This window comes from Mus pahari, chromosome 2 (assembly GCF_900095145.1).
Source record: "Mus pahari chromosome 2, PAHARI_EIJ_v1.1, whole genome shotgun sequence".
Taxonomy (NCBI): Eukaryota; Metazoa; Chordata; class Mammalia; order Rodentia; family Muridae; genus Mus; species Mus pahari.
In genome coordinates, this window is record NC_034591.1 from 46,858,873 (window position 1) to 46,885,365 (window position 26,493).

Sequence of the window (26,493 nt, forward strand, 5' to 3'; positions counted from 1 at the left end):
AGGGAACTTTCAGGATAGCATTTGAAATGTAAATAAAGAAAATATCTAATAAAATAAAATAAAATAAAAATTTAAAAAAAAATTATAAAAAGAGTTGCCTTGGTCATGGTTTCTGTTCATAACAGTAAAACCCTAACTAAGACACTGACTGATTTACTTTTGAAAGGAAAGAGCACTAGCAAGCAAGAACTGGGTGCATATGACAGTAGGAATACATTCTAGCCATTGCAAAATGTACCAATTCTAGAGGAGTTATGCTTTCCATACAATACTCCATCTATATCTGATATAAAAGCATTATACATCTTTCTCTTTCTCTGCCCTTTTCCCACTGAAGATCACTTCTACCAAAAATGCCTTATTCTTCAAAAGTATATAATTTTAATATTCCCTCTCCTGACACTGAGTTTGGAATAGAAAGCAGAAATTAATTAGGGGATCACTATTGCTAAATGAATCCCTTTGCATATTTATCTGAGGGTAACCATAACATCATCAGGTTGTTGGCTGATTTTTTTCCCATTAGGAAATAGTAAGATTTTCTTGGTTTATATAAGGTGCAGAAAAAGAAGGTGGAGTTTTTATTTTCATTCATTCATTTAAATATTTGCATATATTTTATTACATATATTTTACAGAGGTGATATTTATATTAACACTTGATTAAATATTTTTCACAATTAAAGAGATGAGTGATATTAGTCTATATGATATACCATTTACATATGTTTTTAATTTCATTACATAAAACTGTATTATCTGCTTGTCATCTGTTCTTTCTGGCATTGTGTATGCTTCCATAAAACACAAGTCTCTTCCTGAGTCATGGAAAAAAGCAACTGAAATTTATAATAAGTAAATTTGTTATATCTTCTCTACTATTAAGGGTTTAGATATCATTAACACTTTGTCAATAGAGATAAAATTACTTCTTTTAAAATAACAGATTTCTAGATATTTTGAAAGACAGCCATGGTCTATATATTCTGAAAAGATAATATTAATTAAATCTACCATCATAGAGCTTGACTCATGTCAATAACTGTGATTTTGACCTTCCAAGGTAAGTCTGTAATGGTCTAGCTCATGAAAATACTGTAGTTTGGACATTGTAAATTGAGCACTTTTTAGCTTAAAAGAAAAGTCTGAGAAAGTACCACAACCTATAAAAACCAAATGTTTATAATAAATAGATCTAGTACCATAGTTTCCCATAGAGTCCCAAACATGACGTTCTGGAACCTAAACAGGTTTGTTGAACAAGTATCCCTTTGTGATGTCAAATAAGATAAAAAAAAAATCTCCAGGAAAATTTCACTAAATATGTAATGTAAAGTTAAATTTTTCTGTAGCTATAATATCCATACAACCATAAACAATCAGACAAAAAGAAAAAAAAAAACTCAGACAAGGCAGAATCAAGCTGCTTCCTAGGCATGCCTATGTGCTTCTAAGAAATTAATTTTTTTCTTTTCACTTCTAAATGTTCACATGCATATCATTTTATATACCTGGAAAAGTAAGATCAAATAAATGGTTTATTTTAGTTTTCTGCTGTCATTTGTTTCCCCTCTTCTGGATTAAATGAATACATCTTGGTATAAAAGATAGTATCTAGGAAAAGATTTACCACACTACCTGAAATAGATGCTATAATGTGAGATATCCCTAAATTCTCCAAAGGGAACCACTTCAAAAGAGTACAGGATGTCAAGAAAAACAAACTCACAGCTGAACTACTATACAGTTTATCAGTAGAGGGATGAACATATAGGTCCAGACATACAGAGCAGATATTCATCATTCTGTCTGTCCACTCTCTTCCCTCTAAAGGACACATGTGGCTCTAAGGACCTGTGTTTGGAGCTGTCTATTCGGCAGCTTTCTCCATTGACATCCAGGCTTTTCAGACACTAGTAATCCAGATTCTGTAAACCCTTTACTTATGTGGACTACTCTATAGAACAGACATTTTATTCTATTCAGAGATATCTCTCATAACCCCACTTAGAACTGTCCACATTTCCAATGCAGCATACACATTTTGACAGCCACATTCTGAGAATGCTGATCTTTCCTTCACAATTCTCTGCTAAATATTTGAAGCCAGTTACACACTGACTCAGGAACTTCTTCCTGATACAGATTAATGTCTCTCTCATATCCGTCTTTCACTGATATATTTACATAACTATACTCAGAAACGTATGTTTGACGAAACACTTTTGGTTTAGGCATAAAGGGCTAAAGAAATTGAGATTAAGTGTTTGCTTAAATCAAATATGATCCATGACTTCACTTTATTTTAATACTTTAGTCATTAAACTGTTTGAGACTTGTCATTGTGCTGTGTTTAGAATACAATGGTAAGAAAAACCAAGTAAGTTTCATTCTCTGTCTCCATGGATGACACCGTAATGATGCTAATGCCCAGCACTGGTGTGCTGCTTACTGTGTGCTAAGTGCTTTTCCTGACTCACAACTGTACAACTCTAAAAATCCTAGGATAAGGTATGTATTCGTTAAATGAAAAAATGAAACAAGAGCATTTTTAAAGGTAAAATATTACCCCATCCTTTCCCAGAATATATACGTTTAAATGGACTCTGGGTTAAGATTAAGAATGAGCGAGGATGGAATGTTATTGCTTTGTGTAGCTCTAGAGTTTACTTTGTAGTATTGGTGGATGTTGCCCCTACCAGTGGGGGTAAGACATCTTGCTTATATATTCTCAGCTCACTTGGCATATCCAGAAATTAATTTGCAGCATTGATTTTCCAGTTTGTACACTTCCTTATAGTCACTGCAGCCATGCATTTTCTTACCCTCACACTCTTCTTACTCTGCACAGAGAGACAGATACATGGAAAACATAACGAAGAGGCAAAGTGCCCAAAGTAGCAAATCACTATAATGCTTCTCCTTTGCCTTGTGAATTTTACACAGGGAGAAGTACAACTAGAATCATTTCTTTGTAATCTTTTGGTTTAAATATTTAATATCTCTATTTTAAGTGTAAATAAAATTTGTGGAAGGCCAGCTTCTTCAACATCCAGGATAAACAAAGGAAGGTGGCAAGTTTGGCATTGACAATTGTGGTCGGTGCTAACAGCGGCTGTTGCCCCTACCCTATACCACCTCGCTAAGAGTTGCAGGTGATTTACAGGGTCAGCATTGGTAGTGCTGACTGAAGCAAAACTTGTTCATCTAGGGATAGTACTCTCTGTGACTGACAAGACACGCTGAATGCTTTTAACTCTTTGGGACCAGTAAGATGGAAAAAGAAAAAAAAACATAAATTCATACAATCACACACATTAACTTAGGAGATGAAGCAAAGCAGATTCTAATAAGGAAGTTTCAATAAACAATTTCCAACAATTTCACACATACATGCATTCATGTATATTATATACATAGATATAGATAGACATGTATACATGTATAGACATATATTCTGGAAGAACATTAAAGAAGTGAGAAAGATGTGGACCAATTGAAAGTAGGGTAAAACCCAACCTGAAGCCCAAGAAACCAAGTGGATTCCTAACATTAGGGATGAAGTGGTCAGTGATACCCAGAGATGGTCAGATTTTATAAGGAAAGAATTTTGAAAATTTCCTCTATTTTTTCATGAGACAAAATTTAGTTTTTCTGTGAAATTTTATCTCATCTACTCTACTCCACACAAGTAGACATTCCTCTGTATTGTATTAATCTCCAAATAATATATCTTTTATACCCATTGGATTAATATTGTGATTATGCTGTGTTTATGCTTTATCAGGTGGAGAGTAAGTTGATCTAGCGGTGAAACACAAAAAAATCTCTGTTTTAGTTAATGTAGGTTCAACAGAAACTCATGCTTGAAAATTGCATACACTGATAAATAATCAGAATGTGTCCTGAAATGCAGTTATAAACCGATGCATACTATATCTGTAATTCTTCTGTTCGGTGTTTTGAGTTTTCTGGCTTTGAACAAGAGACAAATTCATTCCTGTGTCTGCTTGGTAATAAGGTTTCCTTTATAAAACTTTTATATTATATTATTAAAAACAATTTTTAAATTTAAATATATTGTGATCATATTCCCAACTCCTGCAAGTCCTTTCAGATCATCTCCTCCTCCCTATCCACTCAACTTTAAATTCTATCTCATTAAAAAAATAATATAACAACAACAACCCCATAGGAATAACAACAATATCAACCAACCAGACCCTCAGAGCTCCCAGGGATTAAAAAGCCAACCAAAGCATACACATGGAGGGACCCATGCTCCAAATGCATATGTAGCAGAGGATGACCTTATCTGGCATCAGTGGGAAGGGAGGTCCTCGGAAGTTTCAATAAACAATTTCCAACATTTTCACACATACATGCATTCATGTATATGATATACATAGATATAGACAGACATGTATACATGTATAGATATATATTTGATATGGATAGACCAAAGCTCTAACAAGCAGGCTCTAATATTCTTATTTTTTCTTCAGCCCATTTATATCTCCTAAGATAAAGTTCTCTGTATAATAAAAATTTACCTCACAGAAAAAAATATTACACAAGAGGGAGTTACAGCAGGATTGTTGATAATAATTTTAAAGCTGTTGCTTTATCTGTGTTTCACTCTATAAGCTCAAAGAAATAGTTTTATATGTTCATGGCCTTGTTTTATCATGGTGCATACCTGTGGCCTCATCCTTGCACCTGACCTAGAACAAATGTTTTTCCTTGGTCATAAATCTGTTGCAAGTCTATTTCTTTTCCTAGTGCAATCTACATGATTATGATATGTATTCCTTTATATTCATTTATATTTCTTCTCATGCAGCCTTTACTTTCTATTTTATGAGGAGGAAGCAGACTATATTTTTTTATCTTAACTTTATTATACTTGTCTGTCAAACCAAGTAAAGCCATCTCTTTAAACTTTCTATAAATTATTCTAAGTTCCTAAAAGTATTATAATCAAATAATGAATTTGATAAAATCATTAATTCACCTAAGCAGCATTATTTTAAGAAAGTTCATCTTAATGTTGATCTGATGGAAATTTGCCCAATAGGAAAATACCCAGGAATCAATCATAACAGACTTTAGGCATAAAGTGTCTTTTTTTGTGCCAATTACACCATGTCAGATAAAGAATACATCTATGACAAACATGGGAAGGCATATCACCACCAAAAAGCAACCTTGAGAGAAAGTCTCTGGGGCCATGACTTTCCAGGGTTCACCCAGTGCAGTCATTTAAAATAGTAGGCCATCTCCAGGAAGCTTGCCCACTGCAGTTTCTTCTGCATGGCACCCTCCAGAAAGTTACAAGTTATTTTTGAGAAATATACGTGCTCAATCATTTGAGTAGCAAAAAAATCTAACAAAAGGTGTAATGATGATCACAGGAAGAGGTATATAAGCGACTCAAATCACTCACTAATAAACCCTAACCAAGTATTTATATTATTATACTTCTATTACTGTATAAGATAGAACATCCACTCATTTAACAGGCACTTACTAAGAATACAATATATGAAGAACTGTATCTTGGAATGTATTTATATGGTCTACAAGTTTATATAGGACAGCATTTACAGATGAGTTACTAGACGACGGGGATGAAGACGATGCTAGGTCTTTAACTCTAGCTATGGGGTAGATGCTGTCCATTGGAAGGGTAGAAAAGCTGGTTCAGATGTAATAATTTGACATTTAGGACATTTTGTTTGGTAGTTGTAGGGGATTGTTTCTGCATTGGTTTGTTTTACTAACAGTGCTAGATATTTTTGTGTCAACTCAACACAAGCTAAAGTCATCTGAGAGGAAGAAGCCTCAATTAAAACAATGCTTCCATAAGACTGGGTTGCAGGCAAGCCTGTAGGACATTTTCTTCATTCTATTACTGATTGATAGCAGAGGGCCAAGACCATTATGGTTGGTGCCGTCCCTGATCTGGTGGTCGTGGGTTCTATAAGAAGGCAGGTTGAACAAGCCATGGGAAGAAAACCAGTAAGCAGTATCCCTCCATGACCTCTACATCAGTTCCTCCCTCCAGCTCCTTGCTTCCTTTGAGTTTCTGTCCCGAATTCCTCTGGTGATAAACAGCGATATGGAAGTGTAAGCTGAATAAACCCTTTCCTCCACTACTTGCTTTTGGTCATAGTGCTTCATCAGAGCAGTAGAAACCCTAAGACCAAGGGCCTCTCCTCCCAAGGGCCATCCTATGCAGCTGGAGCCATGAGGCCCAACATGTGTACTCTTTGGTTCATGATTTAGTCCCTGGGAGCTCGGGCGGGGGGGGAGGGGGTACTGGTTAGTTCATATTGTTGCTCAACCTATGGGAATGCAAACCCCTTCAGCTCCTTGGGTCTTTTCTCTAGCTCCTTCATTGGGGGACCCTGTGCTCAGTCCAATGGATTGCTGTGAGTATCCACCTCTATATTTGTCAGTCACTGGCAGAGCCTCTCAGGAGACAGCTATATCAGGCTCTTGTCAGCAAGCACTTGTCATCCACAATAGTATCTGGGTTTGGTGATTATATATGGATGGATCCCCAAGTGGAGCAGTCTCTGGATGGTCGGTCATTCCTTCAGTCTCCTGACTTGACAAGTTAATGATTTTAAATACTGTTTTGTCTTTTTGGAACAATTAAATGAGTTTGTTTATACCTATGGAATGCCTCTGCAATTCTATACTTACTTTATACTTATTTTCCATAAGGAAAGGGAAAGAAAAGTTTGTCCAATATTTAGCAGAATTCAGAAGTATGAACAAATTATATAATTACAAATGTAAAGAAAAACTAGATGGCGAGGTTGAATGATGTTTGGCACCAAAAGCAAGCATGATGCATTTCAAAGAGTTCTCAGTCTTTATGGTTCTTCACTAAATGCTTTTTGTATAACTGAGAACCTGGTTATATAAAAATGATTGAGAAACATCTATACAGATCATTCACCTATCTTTACTTTTGTTTCTTACTTCTTGTAACTTCAGAGAGAGTTGCATGGTTCAACAATTTTCCTGCCACAGACACTACTCTCAGACAGTATGATGATATACACATTGGGAGAAAACTGCTCCGCCTGCTGTTTTCTCCATTACAAATTCAGTGTTACTAATGCATAGTTATAGGGTGCATGGTTATTTGCTTTCTCATCTCAAACATGACCCCTCACCATCTTCCTTGCCCTTGAGGATGGCATCTTGCTGGCCTGGGAGGTATCAAGAACGCATGGGCTGAAAGCCAAACTGATCCTTACAAGGACACAGGGAGAGGCAGACTGACATGGGTTCAATAATTAGCACAATGCCAGACATGATACTCAATAAGGAGCTGCTGAATTAATGGATGTGTGTGTTGCCCGGCTGTTGTAAATGCTTCAAGTTGATAACCTGGGCTAATTGGTTGAGCATTATAAATGAAAATGAAGGAGTGATCAGCTCTTCTTGCCTGGCAAGTCAATAAACTTGTTTAAAGACTTATTTTAGAGACAGAAATGTTTAGTTCATTTTTAATATTCATGCCAATAGCTTTACCAATGTTATAAACACTCTCAAGCATTTTATCTATTATCATGAATAACAAAAGATACTTTGAAAGAAAAGCAGACAGTAAATTTTAAGGTAACTTTTAGGATAGCACATAATTCTATTATATAAAGTACCTCAGTGGCAAAGACTATTTATGATCCAATAGCTCTTACTGCAGTGACAGTCTAAATTCTACAACCCAGAGACTAAATGATACATCTATATAACATTTTGAAAATCCCAACAGTTATTACTTATTATTGAGTTCTTCAGACTGGCTCACATTTAATCACATCATAAATACAAAATAAATTCCAGTTAGCATATTTTGTATTTGTTTTACAATTTGTTATTAAAATATACTTTTATTCCACAAAGCTAAAAAAGAAAAGCAGAAATTGGCTAACCACATTCAACCATATCTCTAAAGGCATGGAGATGTCCATACTCATAAAAGTAAATATAACTTGAGATTTTAAAATAGATATACACCTCTCACAGGCTCAGCACCACAGCAGGCAGCCTCTATTCCCTGGTATTTCTATCTTCATTTCACCTTCAAATCTTTATCTATTGCTGCTCTTTAGGAGACAGTTACAAACATTGAGCCTTTCTGTTCAGGGAGAAAATACTTCATTTTTAAAACTTACTCTTTAAGAATGTTATATATGTACACAATGAACTATGGTAATATCTATGATGTCATTTTTTTCCCTCCTATTCTTCCCTAGGTCTCTCACCCAAGAAAAAAATTGTCTTTCCCAATTTGTATCCTTTTATTTTTAAACAAACAAACAACACTAAGTCATTTCATGCTGCCCATATGTAAATTAATGAAAGGGTTTCCCACTGGAGCATGGGCAGCCTATATCACTACCACATCCCAAAAATGAATGACTTCTCCTAACCTAGCAACTGTCAACTGATGATAGCTCCTCAGTTACAGCGATACATCATGAGATCCTCTCTGGGAGAGAACACTTTAATAACTTTAAAGTCCCACTAAGAACTCAAATTTGAAATACTGTGATGCTGTTAAGTACCTTGATACAGGATAATAATTGTATTTATTTTAAGATTGAAGCACTGAATTCACACACACAAAAATCCCTCAATGTATTCACAATTGCATTTAACCTTCCCATCAGTAGAAGACATTGTATGAAAAATAACAATTCTACTGTTGAAAATGGAAGAGAAGAGGAAGAATAACAAGATAGTCTGGACTGAAGATATCCTCTGTTTCAGATAATTATTGTTCATCATAAGCAGAGGAGAAATATTGTGATGGCCTTCTGTAGGTAGCACAATAGACAAGAAAATGTTTCAACACTAAATGAATACATAACAACTGCTTACATAGTTGTTCCTAGTCATTATATATTTGGACACTTTCAAATTCTGAAGATATATTGTTTCCTAGACTAAACCAACACATCAAATTAAACACTGGACTTTGAGATAGTTATTTTTCAGTTCATACATTCTTTCCCCATTTGTAAGTTTAATTCTAATATATTTCTATCGTTCCATGCTGAAATACATCTGTTCATTACTAAGGGTCTATCTGCAATTGTCTTACTTTTAACTCCCCTCTTCATGCTTGGTCCCACATCAAATGTCTGTGGCTTCCACAAAGCCAGGACATCAGAATAGTGCTGGGGACCACCAACCCGCGGCGAGTTCATGCTAATCACCAGAATCTTCTCAAGTTTCTTTTTCCTCTTCCACACATTGTTAAAGACCACGTTGGTCCAGGGATGACTGGGTGATCAACCTAATTAGCTCACTGTCCCACATGGAGGACCTTCCAATGGAACTCTGTTGAGATTTAACGTTATTCAACTGGATCTCACCTGGATCTTTATAGCCTCAGGAATATAATTTTCCCCGATAGCTGATGTTTTTCTAAAGAAGGAAGGTGGGCAGATGTTTAAGTCCTCTCTTTGAGAGATCTGTTTCACATATACATTAAGGCTGAAGAATTATCCCAATAGAAATATAACATCACCTTGTTTGCTAAAAGCTCCTCCATCTCACCTCCCAATCTGGGAACTCACAGTTAACCTTAGTTCTCAGCTTCCTCATGTGTGGAACTGAATATATCTTCACCAGCAAAAACCACGTCTCATATGAAGAATTCCTTTACTATCAGCGTTTTATCTAGGAAAGTGTGAACTGACTTGACTATTAATGACAAAGGAAATCATTTCAAAGGATCCCATTGATCTTCACCTGCAAATATAAGCAACCTTTTATAATAGTTCATCACTATCTTAATTATTCATCATGGTCATTTGTAAATGTAAAATTAATAAGAATTGGGTAGCCGTGGTAAGTGGTTTGGAGTGTATTAACACATTTCAGTGTCTTTGGGGTTTGGCTACAGAACTATAAATTCTGTGTCTATGTTTGAAATCATAATTGTCAACGATGGCTTTTTCCCAGAGTTTCCACCGAACAGAAAAGATGTCATTTGCTTTGCACTGGGATCTCTCTGGGACAGCTCACCCCTGTGAGCCCATCTGCCCTTACTGTCTCTTTCTTTTAATTAACATTTGGAAAACAACAGTGACATTGTAAATAACAGGACTGGGGAAAGAGACCCAGAAAATGATGTGAAGTCTGTCAATCTTCAACCTTGCCAAAGAGCATGCAGTCGTATTACTGGAGGGGGAGGGGGAAATCATTCATAGGCTATACATACTCAGTGTGACACACACACACACACACACACACACACACACACACACACACACACACACACAATACATACTGAATTATCTTGAAAGATTTTAAATGAACTACTAGTGGTTGAAATAATTCTCAAATAAATTAAATAGAAATAAATCCAGGGAAAAGTTGTCAAACATTTTCTGCTGCTTACCTTTTCTGCTGACTGGGCTGTACCAAAAAAGATGGGGATGAAAGCTAACCAAATGATGCACGTGGTGTACATGGTAAATCCAATAGGTTTGGCTTCATTGAACGTCTCTGGGACCCCTCTGGTTTTAATGGCATAAACAGTACAAGTGACCATCAGGAGGATACTGTATCCCAATGAACAAATGAGTGACAGATCAGAAATGTCACACTTGAGCACTCCCCTGGCATTCTCGGGATCCAGTGTTCGTTGTTCTCCATAGTCAATGATGGTGTGAGGGGGATCCACGACAAACCACACAAACACTCCAAGGAGCTGTACGGAGATGAGGCTGAAGGTGATCACCAGCTGGGATGCTGGGCTGATGAACTTAGGTGCTGTGACGGATTTCTTCCCTTGCTCGAATATTCGGTGGATACGGTTTGTTTTGGTCAAAAGTGCTGCATAGCTGAAACACATACCAAGTCCTAGGAAGATCCTTCGGAAGGAGCAGATGATTGTATCAGGTGCCGCAATCATCAAAAAAGTGATCGAGTAACAGAGAAAGATCCCCGTTAGGAGCACATAACTAAGTTCCCGCCCAGAAGCTCTCACGATTGGTGTGTCATTATAGCGGACAAAGGTCACAATCACAAAGGTGGTGGCAATGATTCCCAATATTGCTATGAACACTGGTACCACGGCCCAGGGTGAATGCCACTCCAACTTGATGATGGGAATCCTCTGGCAGCCTGTGCGGTTGATGTTTGGTCTCTGATCCAAAGGGCAGAGTTCACAGGAGAGTTCATCCACCTGGTAGTTATAACCCTCACAGCGTTCACAGTGCCAGCAGCAAGGGACCCCTTTCACAGTTTTCTTCCTCTCCCCTGGCTTGCACGGCAGGCTGCAGACAGATGCTGGGTGCGTGTGTTCTCTATTAGCCCACTGCATGTCTTCCACCTGTAGGCATAAAAAATTAATGAGCCTTCCATTTTTTTCCCATTTATAATATCCTAATCCTAGCCATAGGTTTGTAATAAATCACTGAATGCTGACGGTACAAATACAGTTTACCATAATAAGAGTCTCGTTTCTTTCTCTGATATTGACTTTATAAAAGTGTTAAATGATTGGGACCAATCAATCATTTGGATCATCAACTAGATGGTATCATTACTTTCCACTTACCTCTTCATGGCTGACCACTACGATATTAAAGAAAGATTTATTGGCATAAACAATTTTAATATAAAAGCTTTAAAAATTAAATAAGAGGGATAAAAACAAAATAAAAGAAACATATTCCCATATAAAGATATTTTAAATCTAATCACAAATATAAATGTCAAAATATTTCAAATACTGGATTAAGACACTAAGCATATCAACAATGATTGCTATCTTTCTAAAATGATTAGGACAATTCAGAGGACACCCTGTTGATCTTGAAAGAAAATGACAGGAGTTATCTCTGACTTCTCCTTTGCTCACAGATATAACAATATTTCCATGCTAGGCAGGCACTGAAATCTATTGTGTTGTATTAAAGAGTTAAAAATAATGTTTACTACTGAATGCTTATAATCTTCAATGCAGCAAAAAAGCAATGAAATCAGTACCAAATAAGGATATGAATTGGGAATAGAAAAGGCATCACACAGAGATGTGAAAACAGGAGAGCAAAGGTGAGATCTGTGGGGTTTGGAAGCCTTGAAGGATCACATAGAAACACACAGACTTTAATTCACCAAAGCCAATTTCATTGACAGTCTACAAGACTTACTATATCCCATAGTCATTATCTTCTCAGATGACCCCCTCCCCCCATGGCCTCTCCATGGCCACTCATGTGCTTCATTCTCTTCCTGAAAGAGTAACCTATTTAAACAGTGCTGTGTTCAAGGGATAATAGCCATGGCTCCTGAAACCCAGACATAGAAGTCGCCTTTAACGTCTGCTTTGTGTTTTCTTGTGTCACCCATCCTCAGGGAAGCACCACCACAGGGTCCTGAAAGTTCTCAAGCAGGCTCGAGGTAAAATTTTCGGGCCTTTTGCAGCTATATGAAGCAGTTGCCGTGTTCTATAAAGTGACTGCTTGGCTTCAGTCAAGCCCTCAGATTACCTTAGCTCTTGTTTGCATCTTGACTTGTGGAACTCACTAAACTTGAACACTCCAGCTAAACTCTTCTTGAATTCTCAGGTTTAAAAGTTATGTAAGGGAATAAGGACTTATTGTTTCTATACTTGTGGCTATGCGTGTGTGTGTGTGTGTGTTATATAACACACACATATATAATACATAATATAACACCCACATATAATATGTGTTGAACATATTTACTCCCTCTTGCCCCTCTTATGCTGATCTGCTGATCGTCTTCTACTTTCAAAGCTTTTGTTTGTTTACAAAATCCCTTATGTTTAGTTATAATTACTTAGTGATAAGCCTATGAATTTTGGAGTTATTTTTTACACAGCAATAAAAAGCTAATGTAGCTCAAATTAAACTTGCCCAGTCTGTGGCCACCATAACTCTAACATCAGCCTGGTAATGCATAGGAAAGCTAAACTCAGTAACAGCAGTCCTGTATCTTAAAGTCACCAAGCATGCAATTTCAGCCTCACTCCCCTGTGGCTTTTAAGGTTGCCTCCCTTTGAGGGCCAGGTGATTGAGGCTATTATTATCCAAAATGAATTAGAATAATTTTCTTCATTACATATTCTTTGAATACTCAAGGTCAGGAATTGCAGTCCCTAGCCCCTAAATCCAGCACTTGCTGGGGATCCCTGAGTGTACTCAAGGTAAAGAATTTCAATGTCTGTAGTTCAAATATCCTCTTTTCAGAAAGGTGATGTTTCTTCAAGTGTCCCTAGGTCCCATAAACTATCAGAGCCATCCCATCTGCTTCCCATGAAGTAAGACTAACTCTTTCACAGCTCTATTAATTTTCTATTAAATCTTAGTGATGTAAAAGAGACATTTATTTACTTGGAGGGTTTCAGTAAGGCAGAAGGATCTTGAATTAAAAGCATGTAGTAAGAACCTTCTCAAAAGTATTGAAAAATGAAATATTCTATTTAGTGGGTGAAATAGTTCTTTTAGACCATTATGGACTCATGATAATGTACATTTAAAGGTTACATTTCAAAGACAATTATGATAAGCCTAAATAGCAATATGTCTAAGACTTCTAGAGATTTATCGTAGCCGAATGCAAAAAAGTAAATTAAAGCTATTGAAAGAGCATCAGAAACATTAAACTTTACTATTAAAAGGGAAAAATGGTCACCTATCACTTTATGTTTGTTAGTTTAGCTCTCAACACACTTTGATTTATTTCAAACGATAAAAGATGTGCTTATAAAACTTTTGGCCGAAATCAGCACTAAAATGTCATTTAGGTTGAAAATAATTTTTTTTTCTAAGCTTAATATGAAATGAACCAATGAAAAATATTTTCTGTAAATGATCAATAAAATTATAAGATTATTTACTATGGCAAGGCATTGTGGCTCATAAATGCAATCTCAAAACTGGAGAATCTGAGGCAGATAGATTGCCATGAAGCTCAAGTCAGTCTGGATAAATGGTGAACCTGACTAGGCTAGCCATGACTATAGGGTGAGACTTTATCTGAAACAAACAACAAATAAAAAACCTAGCAGTGACAACTGTTCTGGAATGACATGACCACTGGTGCAACAGTGCCAGGAACATCATGAGGATGACCAAACACTTTCTGTTTAAACTTAAGTCCTATATCATAAAATAAAACCCATTATTGGCACTATTGTTGGGCCAAGACCTATGACTTGACAGGTTATGGGCACTAGTGGAAAACCTACTAAAATTATTTGGATAAATAGATACAGTGTTAAACTACTTCCTAATGACTTATTATTATACCCATGGCTTAATATATCTTTAAACTCTTTGACAAAATCTAACATATCATCATGATAAAGGTTCTAAACTGTAGCACTGGAAGAAACATATAAAAGGATATAGGTCAGACCCATAGCCAACCTTATTACAATTGAGTAAATCTGGAAGTAATCCTATTACAAACAAGATTAAGAAAGGGTTATCTACCACCTCCATCCTTTTTTAAACTTATAGGTTACAAGCCCTTACTAGATCAGCAATGCAAGAGAAGGAGCTTAAGGGATAAAAGTAGGAAAATAAGTCAAATTGTTGTTTGCAGATGATACACTATTACATATAAGAGATCCTTATAATTCCACCAGTAAGCTTGTAGGAAGGAACTATGTGTTCAGTGAAGTGTCAGGATATAAAAAAAATCATCCTTTCTATATACCAATAAGGAGCATGTTGATAGTCATCACGTGCACAACTCCATCGTTGGTAGCCTCAGAAATATATAAGGATGAACTTAAGGGGGCAAAATATGCTATAACATGAAATTTAAATCTCTGAAGGAAGAAATTGAGGTAGATGCTAAACAAAAAACATAAGAGACTATGAAGATATGGTCAGCATTACAGAGTACTGACAGAGTATCTGAGTGTGGTGCTCAGATCCCACATGGGACTTCTCAAATAACTGTAATTCTAGTTTCAAAGATTCTGACTCCCTCTACTGCCTCTCCAGGCAAGAAACACATTTGGTGCACAGACATACCTGTATTCAAAACACTAATATACATAAAATAATACTGAATAACGTTTGTTTAAAAGACAATCAAAAATAAAAATGAGCATGATTTCATTTGTTACAACATTAAAATTAAAATGCTTAGAAATAAGCCTAGCTAAAGCAGTATGAGATTTGTTCATCAAAACTATGAAATATTATTAAAAATAAGATTAAATCCATTTAAAGAAATCCCATGCTCATAGAAAATACTACCTACTATTTACTAAGATCATAAAAACCTCAGATTTATCTACAGATTAAAATCAAAATCTCAGGTGAATCCTTTGCAGAAATTGATAAATGGGTCCATAATTTCATATTAAGGGATCTAGGAAAAGCAAAAATAATTTTGAAAATAACAAGCAATGTTGGCATTCTCACTAATTTTTTAAAAATATTTATGTCTATACATTTTATCTGTATATGTGTATGTGCACTTTGTGATGCCTGGTGCAAGCAGATGCCAGGAAATAGCATTGGATCCTCTGTAGATAGAGTTACAGACAGTTGAGAAATGCCACATGGGCACTGAAAAGAGACCACAAATTCTCTAGAAGGGCAGGAAGTGCTCTTAACCACTAAGCCATCTATTTATCCCATGAAAACTGATTTCAAATCTTATTGACAAAGACATAAAAATACTGGCATAAAGATAAACAACATAGTAGAAAAGAAATAATTTAGAAATAAATTCATATATTATGGTCAATTAATTTTTGAAAATGTTAAGACTAATGGGCATTTACATTCTAAAGAGTAAGACCCCGTACACACTAATTAAAAGTTCCCACCGATATTTGGCTCAGATTTAACTCAGTCTTTCCATTTTGAGTGAGTACTGTGTTTCACATCATCATAGTAATAAGAGTGGTTGTACAGACTTGAAGTACATTCAGAACAACAAAAATAAATAGTCACAGTAGTCACTTACTTCCACATCTAATATGTGATCCAACACTAACTTATATAACCTTGTATAACCTTGATCTTGAGTGCCACCAAGGTAATGGAAAGCCATTAAGTATCAAACTACCTTAGAACTTATAACATTCTTACATAAAATTTTAATGGCATACAATTATGTACTAATTTCATTGGTTTTACTTTAAATAAAGTACTGTGTTTTTAAAATTGTAGGTTACAACCTGGGAATAATTTTTAAAATTTACTTATTGTACACCTTTTTCTTTGCTAGAGATTATGGTTCAGTAAGTAGGTCTGGAAAGGGACACTAAGTCCTTTTTAAAAGTCCTCCTTAGTTTTAATGATTTTACACAATAATTATGAACAATATATTGCTAAACATTCATTTAAATTGCATTTTCCTCAGGATACTATGGGCCAATTATCTACCATTGCATTATACATTGTAATCTAGTGACTAATACCTAAAAATAATCAGTGAATATCCATTGAACGAATGAAGAAGGAATTAAAGAACAAGAAGGAGCAGTGGTAGTCTTCAATGAAAGCGTATTATAGAAGAATAATTGATTTTAAAAAGCAAGTTATGATTTAGTTTATGAATTTAGGAGTCAAAATAACCTAGAATTAAGATACCTAAGGCTACAATACCAGCAACAATTGGAGCAATAAATATTTATAATGAAATTTTCACCCTCAGAAATTGTAGAATGTAAAACACTGAAGACAGCTGAACACAGTATATTCTGGAAGAACATTAAAGAAGTGAGAAAGGTGTGGACCAATTGAAAGTAGGGTAAAACCCAACCTGAAGCCCAAGAAACCAAGTGGATTCCTAACATTAGGGATGAAGTGGTCGGTGATACCCAGAGATGGTCAGATTTTATAAGGAAAGAATTTTGAAAATTTCCTCTATTTTTTCATGAGACAAAATTTAGTTTTTCTGTGAAATTTTATCTCATCTACTCTACTCCACACAAGTAGACATTCCTCTGTATTGTATTAATCTCCAAATAATATATCTTTTATACCCATTGGATTAATATTGTGATTATGCTGTGTTTATGCTTTATCAGGTGGAGAGTAAGTTGATCTAGCGGTGAAACACAAAAAAATCTCTGTTTTAGTTAATGTAGGTTCAACAGAAACTCATGCTTGAAAATTGCATACACTGATAAATAATCAGAATGTGTCCTGAAATGCAGTTATAAACCGATGCATACTATATCTGTAATTCTTCTGTTCGGTGTTTTGAGTTTTCTGGCTTTGAACAAGAGACAAATTCATTCCTGTGTCTGCTTGGTAATAAGGTTTCCTTTATAAAACTTTTATATTATATTATTAAAAACAATTTTTAAATTTAAATATATTGTGATCATATTCCCAACTCCTGCAAGTCCTTTCAGATCATCTCCTCCTCCCTATCCACTCAACTTTAAATTCTATCTCATTAAAAAAATAATATAACAACAACAACCCCATAGGAATAACAACAATATCAACCAACCAGACCCTCAGAGCTCCCAGGGATTAAAAAGCCAACCAAAGCATACACATGGAGGGACCCATGCTCCAAATGCATATGTAGCAGAGGATGACCTTATCTGGCATCAGTGGGAAGGGAGGTCCTCGGAAGTTTCAATAAACAATTTCCAACATTTTCACACATACATGCATTCATGTATATGATATACATAGATATAGACAGACATGTATACATGTATAGATATATATTTGATATGGATAGACCAAAGCTCTAACAAGCAGGCTCTAATATTCTTATTTTTTCTTCAGCCCATTTATATCTCCTAAGATAAAGTTCTCTGTATAATAAAAATTTACCTCACAGAAAAAAATATTACACAAGAGGGAGTTACAGCAGGATTGTTGATAATAATTTTAAAGCTGTTGCTTTATCTGTGTTTCACTCTATAAGCTCAAAGAAATAGTTTTATATGTTCATGGCCTTGTTTTATCATGGTGCATACCTGTGGCCTCATCCTTGCACCTGACCTAGAACAAATGTTTTTCCTTGGTCATAAATCTGTTGCAAGTCTATTTCTTTTCCTAGTGCAATCTACATGATTATGATATGTATTCCTTTATATTCATTTATATTTCTTCTCATGCAGCCTTTACTTTCTATTTTATGAGGAGGAAGCAGACTATATTTTTTTATCTTAACTTTATTATACTTGTCTGTCAAACCAAGTAAAGCCATCTCTTTAAACTTTCTATAAATTATTCTAAGTTCCTAAAAGTATTATAATCAAATAATGAATTTGATAAAATCATTAATTCACCTAAGCAGCATTATTTTAAGAAAGTTCATCTTAATGTTGATCTGATGGAAATTTGCCCAATAGGAAAATACCCAGGAATCAATCATAACAGACTTTAGGCATAAAGTGTCTTTTTTTGTGCCAATTACACCATGTCAGATAAAGAATACATCTATGACAAACATGGGAAGGCATATCACCACCAAAAAGCAACCTTGAGAGAAAGTCTCTGGGGCCATGACTTTCCAGGGTTCACCCAGTGCAGTCATTTAAAATAGTAGGCCATCTCCAGGAAGCTTGCCCACTGCAGTTTCTTCTGCATGGCACCCTCCAGAAAGTTACAAGTTATTTTTGAGAAATATACGTGCTCAATCATTTGAGTAGCAAAAAAATCTAACAAAAGGTGTAATGATGATCACAGGAAGAGGTATATAAGCGACTCAAATCACTCACTAATAAACCCTAACCAAGTATTTATATTATTATACTTCTATTACTGTATAAGATAGAACATCCACTCATTTAACAGGCACTTACTAAGAATACAATATATGAAGAACTGTATCTTGGAATGTATTTATATGGTCTACAAGTTTATATAGGACAGCATTTACAGATGAGTTACTAGACGACGGGGATGAAGACGATGCTAGGTCTTTAACTCTAGCTATGGGGTAGATGCTGTCCATTGGAAGGGTAGAAAAGCTGGTTCAGATGTAATAATTTGACATTTAGGACATTTTGTTTGGTAGTTGTAGGGGATTGTTTCTGCATTGGTTTGTTTTACTAACAGTGCTAGATATTTTTGTGTCAACTCAACACAAGCTAAAGTCATCTGAGAGGAAGAAGCCTCAATTAAAACAATGCTTCCATAAGACTGGGTTGCAGGCAAGCCTGTAGGACATTTTCTTCATTCTATTACTGATTGATAGCAGAGGGCCAAGACCATTATGGTTGGTGCCGTCCCTGATCTGGTGGTCGTGGGTTCTATAAGAAGGCAGGTTGAACAAGCCATGGGAAGAAAACCAGTAAGCAGTATCCCTCCATGACCTCTACATCAGTTCCTCCCTCCAGCTCCTTGCTTCCTTTGAGTTTCTGTCCCGAATTCCTCTGGTGATAAACAGCGATATGGAAGTGTAAGCTGAATAAACCCTTTCCTCCACTACTTGCTTTTGGTCATAGTGCTTCATCAGAGCAGTAGAAACCCTAAGACCAAGGGCCTCTCCTCCCAAGGGCCATCCTATGCAGCTGGAGCCATGAGGCCCAACATGTGTACTCTTTGGTTCATGATTTAGTCCCTGGGAGCTCGGGCGGGGGGGGAGGGGGTACTGGTTAGTTCATATTGTTGCTCAACCTATGGGAATGCAAACCCCTTCAGCTCCTTGGGTCTTTTCTCTAGCTCCTTCATTGGGGGACCCTGTGCTCAGTCCAATGGATTGCTGTGAGTATCCACCTCTATATTTGTCAGTCACTGGCAGAGCCTCTCAGGAGACAGCTATATCAGGCTCTTGTCAGCAAGCACTTGTCATCCACAATAGTATCTGGGTTTGGTGATTATATATGGATGGATCCCCAAGTGGAGCAGTCTCTGGATGGTCGGTCATTCCTTCAGTCTCCTGACTTGACAAGTTAATGATTTTAAATACTGTTTTGTCTTTTTGGAACAATTAAATGAGTTTGTTTATACCTATGGAATGCCTCTGCAATTCTATACTTACTTTATACTTATTTTCCATAAGGAAAGGGAAAGAAAAGTTTGTCCAATATTTAGCAGAATTCAGAAGTATGAACAAATTATATAATTACAAATGTAAAGAAAAACTAGATGGCGAGGTTGAATGATGTTTGGCACCAAAAGCAAGCATGATGCATTTCAAAGAGTTCTCAGTCTTTATGGTTCTTCACTAAATGCTTTTTGTATAACTGAGAACCTGGTTATATAAAAATGATTGAGAAACATCTATACAGATCATTCACCTATCTTTACTTTTGTTTCTTACTTCTTGTAACTTCAGAGAGAGTTGCATGGTTCAACAATTTTCCTGCCACAGACACTACTCTCAGACAGTATGATGATATACACATTGGGAGAAAACTGCTCCGCCTGCTGTTTTCTCCATTACAAATTCAGTGTTACTAATGCATAGTTATAGGGTGCATGGTTATTTGCTTTCTCATCTCAAACATGACCCCTCACCATCTTCCTTGCCCTTGAGGATGGCATCTTGCTGGCCTGGGAGGTATCAAGAACGCATGGGCTGAAAGCCAAACTGATCCTTACAAGGACACAGGGAGAGGCAGACTGACATGGGTTCAATAATTAGCACAATGCCAGACATGATACTCAATAAGGAGCTGCTGAATTAATGGATGTGTGTGTTGCCCGGCTGTTGTAAATGCTTCAAGTTGATAACCTGGGCTAATTGGTTGAGCATTATAAATGAAAATGAAGGAGTGATCAGCTCTTCTTGCCTGGCAAGTCAATAAACTTGTTTAAAGACTTATTTTAGAGACAGAAATGTTTAGTTCATTTTTAATATTCATGCCAATAGCTTTACCAATGTTATAAACACTCTCAAGCATTTTATCTATTATCATGAATAACAAAAGATACTTTGAAAGAAAAGCAGACAGTAAATTTTAAGGTAACTTTTAGGATAGCACATAATTCTATTATATAAAGTACCTCAGTGGCAAAGACTATTTATGATCCAATAGCTCTTACTGCAGTGACAGTCTAAATTCTACAACCCAGAGACTAAATGATACATCTATATAACATTTTGAAAATCCCAACAGTTATTACTTATTATTGAGTTCTTCAGACTGGCTCACATTTAATCACATCATAAATACAAAATAAATTCCAGTTAGCATATTTTGTATTTGTTTTACAATTTGTTATTAAAATATACTTTTATTCCACAAAGCTAAAAAAGAAAAGCAGAAATTGGCTAACCACATTCAACCATATCTCTAAAGGCATGGAGATGTCCATACTCATAAAAGTAAATATAACTTGAGATTTTAAAATAGATATACACCTCTCACAGGCTCAGCACCACAGCAGGCAGCCTCTATTCCCTGGTATTTCTATCTTCATTTCACCTTCAAATCTTTATCTATTGCTGCTCTTTAGGAGACAGTTACAAACATTGAGCCTTTCTGTTCAGGGAGAAAATACTTCATTTTTAAAACTTACTCTTTAAGAATGTTATATATGTACACAATGAACTATGGTAATATCTATGATGTCATTTTTTTCCCTCCTATTCTTCCCTAGGTCTCTCACCCAAGAAAAAAATTGTCTTTCCCAATTTGTATCCTTTTATTTTTAAACAAACAAACAACACTAAGTCATTTCATGCTGCCCATATGTAAATTAATGAAAGGGTTTCCCACTGGAGCATGGGCAGCCTATATCACTACCACATCCCAAAAATGAATGACTTCTCCTAACCTAGCAACTGTCAACTGATGATAGCTCCTCAGTTACAGCGATACATCATGAGATCCTCTCTGGGAGAGAACACTTTAATAACTTTAAAGTCCCACTAAGAACTCAAATTTGAAATACTGTGATGCTGTTAAGTACCTTGATACAGGATAATAATTGTATTTATTTTAAGATTGAAGCACTGAATTCACACACACAAAAATCCCTCAATGTATTCACAATTGCATTTAACCTTCCCATCAGTAGAAGACATTGTATGAAAAATAACAATTCTACTGTTGAAAATGGAAGAGAAGAGGAAGAATAACAAGATAGTCTGGACTGAAGATATCCTCTGTTTCAGATAATTATTGTTCATCATAAGCAGAGGAGAAATATTGTGATGGCCTTCTGTAGGTAGCACAATAGACAAGAAAATGTTTCAACACTAAATGAATACATAACAACTGCTTACATAGTTGTTCCTAGTCATTATATATTTGGACACTTTCAAATTCTGAAGATATATTGTTTCCTAGACTAAACCAACACATCAAATTAAACACTGGACTTTGAGATAGTTATTTTTCAGTTCATACATTCTTTCCCCATTTGTAAGTTTAATTCTAATATATTTCTATCGTTCCATGCTGAAATACATCTGTTCATTACTAAGGGTCTATCTGCAATTGTCTTACTTTTAACTCCCCTCTTCATGCTTGGTCCCACATCAAATGTCTGTGGCTTCCACAAAGCCAGGACATCAGAATAGTGCTGGGGACCACCAACCCGCGGCGAGTTCATGCTAATCACCAGAATCTTCTCAAGTTTCTTTTTCCTCTTCCACACATTGTTAAAGACCACGTTGGTCCAGGGATGACTGGGTGATCAACCTAATTAGCTCACTGTCCCACATGGAGGACCTTCCAATGGAACTCTGTTGAGATTTAACGTTATTCAACTGGATCTCACCTGGATCTTTATAGCCTCAGGAATATAATTTTCCCCGATAGCTGATGTTTTTCTAAAGAAGGAAGGTGGGCAGATGTTTAAGTCCTCTCTTTGAGAGATCTGTTTCACATATACATTAAGGCTGAAGAATTATCCCAATAGAAATATAACATCACCTTGTTTGCTAAAAGCTCCTCCATCTCACCTCCCAATCTGGGAACTCACAGTTAACCTTAGTTCTCAGCTTCCTCATGTGTGGAACTGAATATATCTTCACCAGCAAAAACCACGTCTCATATGAAGAATTCCTTTACTATCAGCGTTTTATCTAGGAAAGTGTGAACTGACTTGACTATTAATGACAAAGGAAATCATTTCAAAGGATCCCATTGATCTTCACCTGCAAATATAAGCAACCTTTTATAATAGTTCATCACTATCTTAATTATTCATCATGGTCATTTGTAAATGTAAAATTAATAAGAATTGGGTAGCCGTGGTAAGTGGTTTGGAGTGTATTAACACATTTCAGTGTCTTTGGGGTTTGGCTACAGAACTATAAATTCTGTGTCTATGTTTGAAATCATAATTGTCAACGATGGCTTTTTCCCAGAGTTTCCACCGAACAGAAAAGATGTCATTTGCTTTGCACTGGGATCTCTCTGGGACAGCTCACCCCTGTGAGCCCATCTGCCCTTACTGTCTCTTTCTTTTAATTAACATTTGGAAAACAACAGTGACATTGTAAATAACAGGACTGGGGAAAGAGACCCAGAAAATGATGTGAAGTCTGTCAATCTTCAACCTTGCCAAAGAGCATGCAGTCGTATTACTGGAGGGGGAGGGGGAAATCATTCATAGGCTATACATACTCAGTGTGACACACACACACACACACACACACACACACACACACACACACACACACACANACACACACACACACACACACACACACACACACACACACACACACACACACAATACATACTGAATTATCTTGAAAGATTTTAAATGAACTACTAGTGGTTGAAATAATTCTCAAATAAATTAAATAGAAATAAATCCAGGGAAAAGTTGTCAAACATTTTCTGCTGCTTACCTTTTCTGCTGACTGGGCTGTACCAAAAAAGATGGGGATGAAAGCTAACCAAATGATGCACGTGGTGTACATGGTAAATCCAATAGGTTTGGCTTCATTGAACGTCTCTGGGACCCCTCTGGTTTTAATGGCATAAACAGTACAAGTGACCATCAGGAGGATACTGTATCCCAATGAACAAATGAGTGACAGATCAGAAATGTCACACTTGAGCACTCCCCTGGCATTCTCGGGATCCAGTGTTCGTTGTTCTCCATAGTCAATGATGGTGTGAGGGGGATCCACGACAAACCACACAAACACTCCAAGGAGCTGTACGGAGATGAGGCTGAAGGTGATCACCAGCTGGGATGCTGGGCTGATGAACTTAGGTGCTGTGACGGATTTCTTCCCTTGCTCGAATATTCGGTGGATACGGTTTGTTTTGGTCAAAAGTGCTGCATAGCTGAAACACATACCAAGTCCTAGGAAGATCCTTCGGAAGGAGCAGATGATTGTATCAGGTGCCGCAATCATCAAAAAAGTGATCGAGTAACAGAGAAAGATCCCCGTTAGGAGCACATAACTAAGTTCCCGCCCAGAAGCTCTCACGATTGGTGTGTCATTATAGCGGACAAAGGTCACAATCACAAAGGTGGTGGCAATGATTCCCAATATTGCTATGAACACTGGTACCACGGCCCAGGGTGAATGCCACTCCAACTTGATGATGGGAATCCTCTGGCAGCCTGTGCGGTTGATGTTTGGTCTCTGATCCAAAGGGCAGAGTTCACAGGAGAGTTCATCCACCTGGTAGTTATAACCCTCACAGCGTTCACAGTGCCAGCAGCAAGGGACCCCTTTCACAGTTTTCTTCCTCTCCCCTGGCTTGCACGGCAGGCTGCAGACAGATGCTGGGTGCGTGTGTTCTCTATTAGCCCACTGCATGTCTTCCACCTGTAGGCATAAAAAATTAATGAGCCTTCCATTTTTTTCCCATTTATAATATCCTAATCCTAGCCATAGGTTTGTAATAAATCACTGAATGCTGACGGTACAAATACAGTTTACCATAATAAGAGTCTCGTTTCTTTCTCTGATATTGACTTTATAAAAGTGTTAAATGATTGGGACCAATCAATCATTTGGATCATCAACTAGATGGTATCATTACTTTCCACTTACCTCTTCATGGCTGACCACTACGATATTAAAGAAAGATTTATTGGCATAAACAATTTTAATATAAAAGCTTTAAAAATTAAATAAGAGGGATAAAAACAAAATAAAAGAAACATATTCCCATATAAAGATATTTTAAATCTAATCACAAATATAAATGTCAAAATATTTCAAATACTGGATTAAGACACTAAGCATATCAACAATGATTGCTATCTTTCTAAAATGATTAGGACAATTCAGAGGACACCCTGTTGATCTTGAAAGAAAATGACAGGAGTTATCTCTGACTTCTCCTTTGCTCACAGATATAACAATATTTCCATGCTAGGCAGGCACTGAAATCTATTGTGTTGTATTAAAGAGTTAAAAATAATGTTTACTACTGAATGCTTATAATCTTCAATGCAGCAAAAAAGCAATGAAATCAGTACCAAATAAGGATATGAATTGGGAATAGAAAAGGCATCACACAGAGATGTGAAAACAGGAGAGCAAAGGTGAGATCTGTGGGGTTTGGAAGCCTTGAAGGATCACATAGAAACACACAGACTTTAATTCACCAAAGCCAATTTCATTGACAGTCTACAAGACTTACTATATCCCATAGTCATTATCTTCTCAGATGACCCCCTCCCCCCATGGCCTCTCCATGGCCACTCATGTGCTTCATTCTCTTCCTGAAAGAGTAACCTATTTAAACAGTGCTGTGTTCAAGGGATAATAGCCATGGCTCCTGAAACCCAGACATAGAAGTCGCCTTTAACGTCTGCTTTGTGTTTTCTTGTGTCACCCATCCTCAGGGAAGCACCACCACAGGGTCCTGAAAGTTCTCAAGCAGGCTCGAGGTAAAATTTTCGGGCCTTTTGCAGCTATATGAAGCAGTTGCCGTGTTCTATAAAGTGACTGCTTGGCTTCAGTCAAGCCCTCAGATTACCTTAGCTCTTGTTTGCATCTTGACTTGTGGAACTCACTAAACTTGAACACTCCAGCTAAACTCTTCTTGAATTCTCAGGTTTAAAAGTTATGTAAGGGAATAAGGACTTATTGTTTCTATACTTGTGGCTATGCGTGTGTGTGTGTGTGTGTTATATAACACACACATATATAATACATAATATAACACCCACATATAATATGTGTTGAACATATTTACTCCCTCTTGCCCCTCTTATGCTGATCTGCTGATCGTCTTCTACTTTCAAAGCTTTTGTTTGTTTACAAAATCCCTTATGTTTAGTTATAATTACTTAGTGATAAGCCTATGAATTTTGGAGTTATTTTTTACACAGCAATAAAAAGCTAATGTAGCTCAAATTAAACTTGCCCAGTCTGTGGCCACCATAACTCTAACATCAGCCTGGTAATGCATAGGAAAGCTAAACTCAGTAACAGCAGTCCTGTATCTTAAAGTCACCAAGCATGCAATTTCAGCCTCACTCCCCTGTGGCTTTTAAGGTTGCCTCCCTTTGAGGGCCAGGTGATTGAGGCTATTATTATCCAAAATGAATTAGAATAATTTTCTTCATTACATATTCTTTGAATACTCAAGGTCAGGAATTGCAGTCCCTA

At 36.5% G+C, this 26,493-nt stretch overlaps 1 protein-coding gene across 6 annotated transcripts in view; it reads right to left on the bottom strand.

The window, feature by feature from the left end:
* Grm8 (glutamate metabotropic receptor 8) overlaps nucleotides 1-26,493 on the bottom strand; it is an 836,043-nt gene that overhangs the window by 72,830 nt on the left and 736,720 nt on the right. For all 6 annotated transcript variants that reach the window (XM_029535215.1, XM_029535218.1, XM_029535214.1 and 3 more), the window contains 2 exons: nucleotides 23,761-24,696; nucleotides 10,433-11,368 (listed from right to left, as the gene is read on the bottom strand). In XM_029535215.1, coding sequence (XP_029391075.1) covers nucleotides 10,433-11,368; nucleotides 23,761-24,696 — 1,872 coding nt within the window. The remainder of the gene's footprint in view (nucleotides 1-10,432; nucleotides 11,369-23,760; nucleotides 24,697-26,493) is intronic.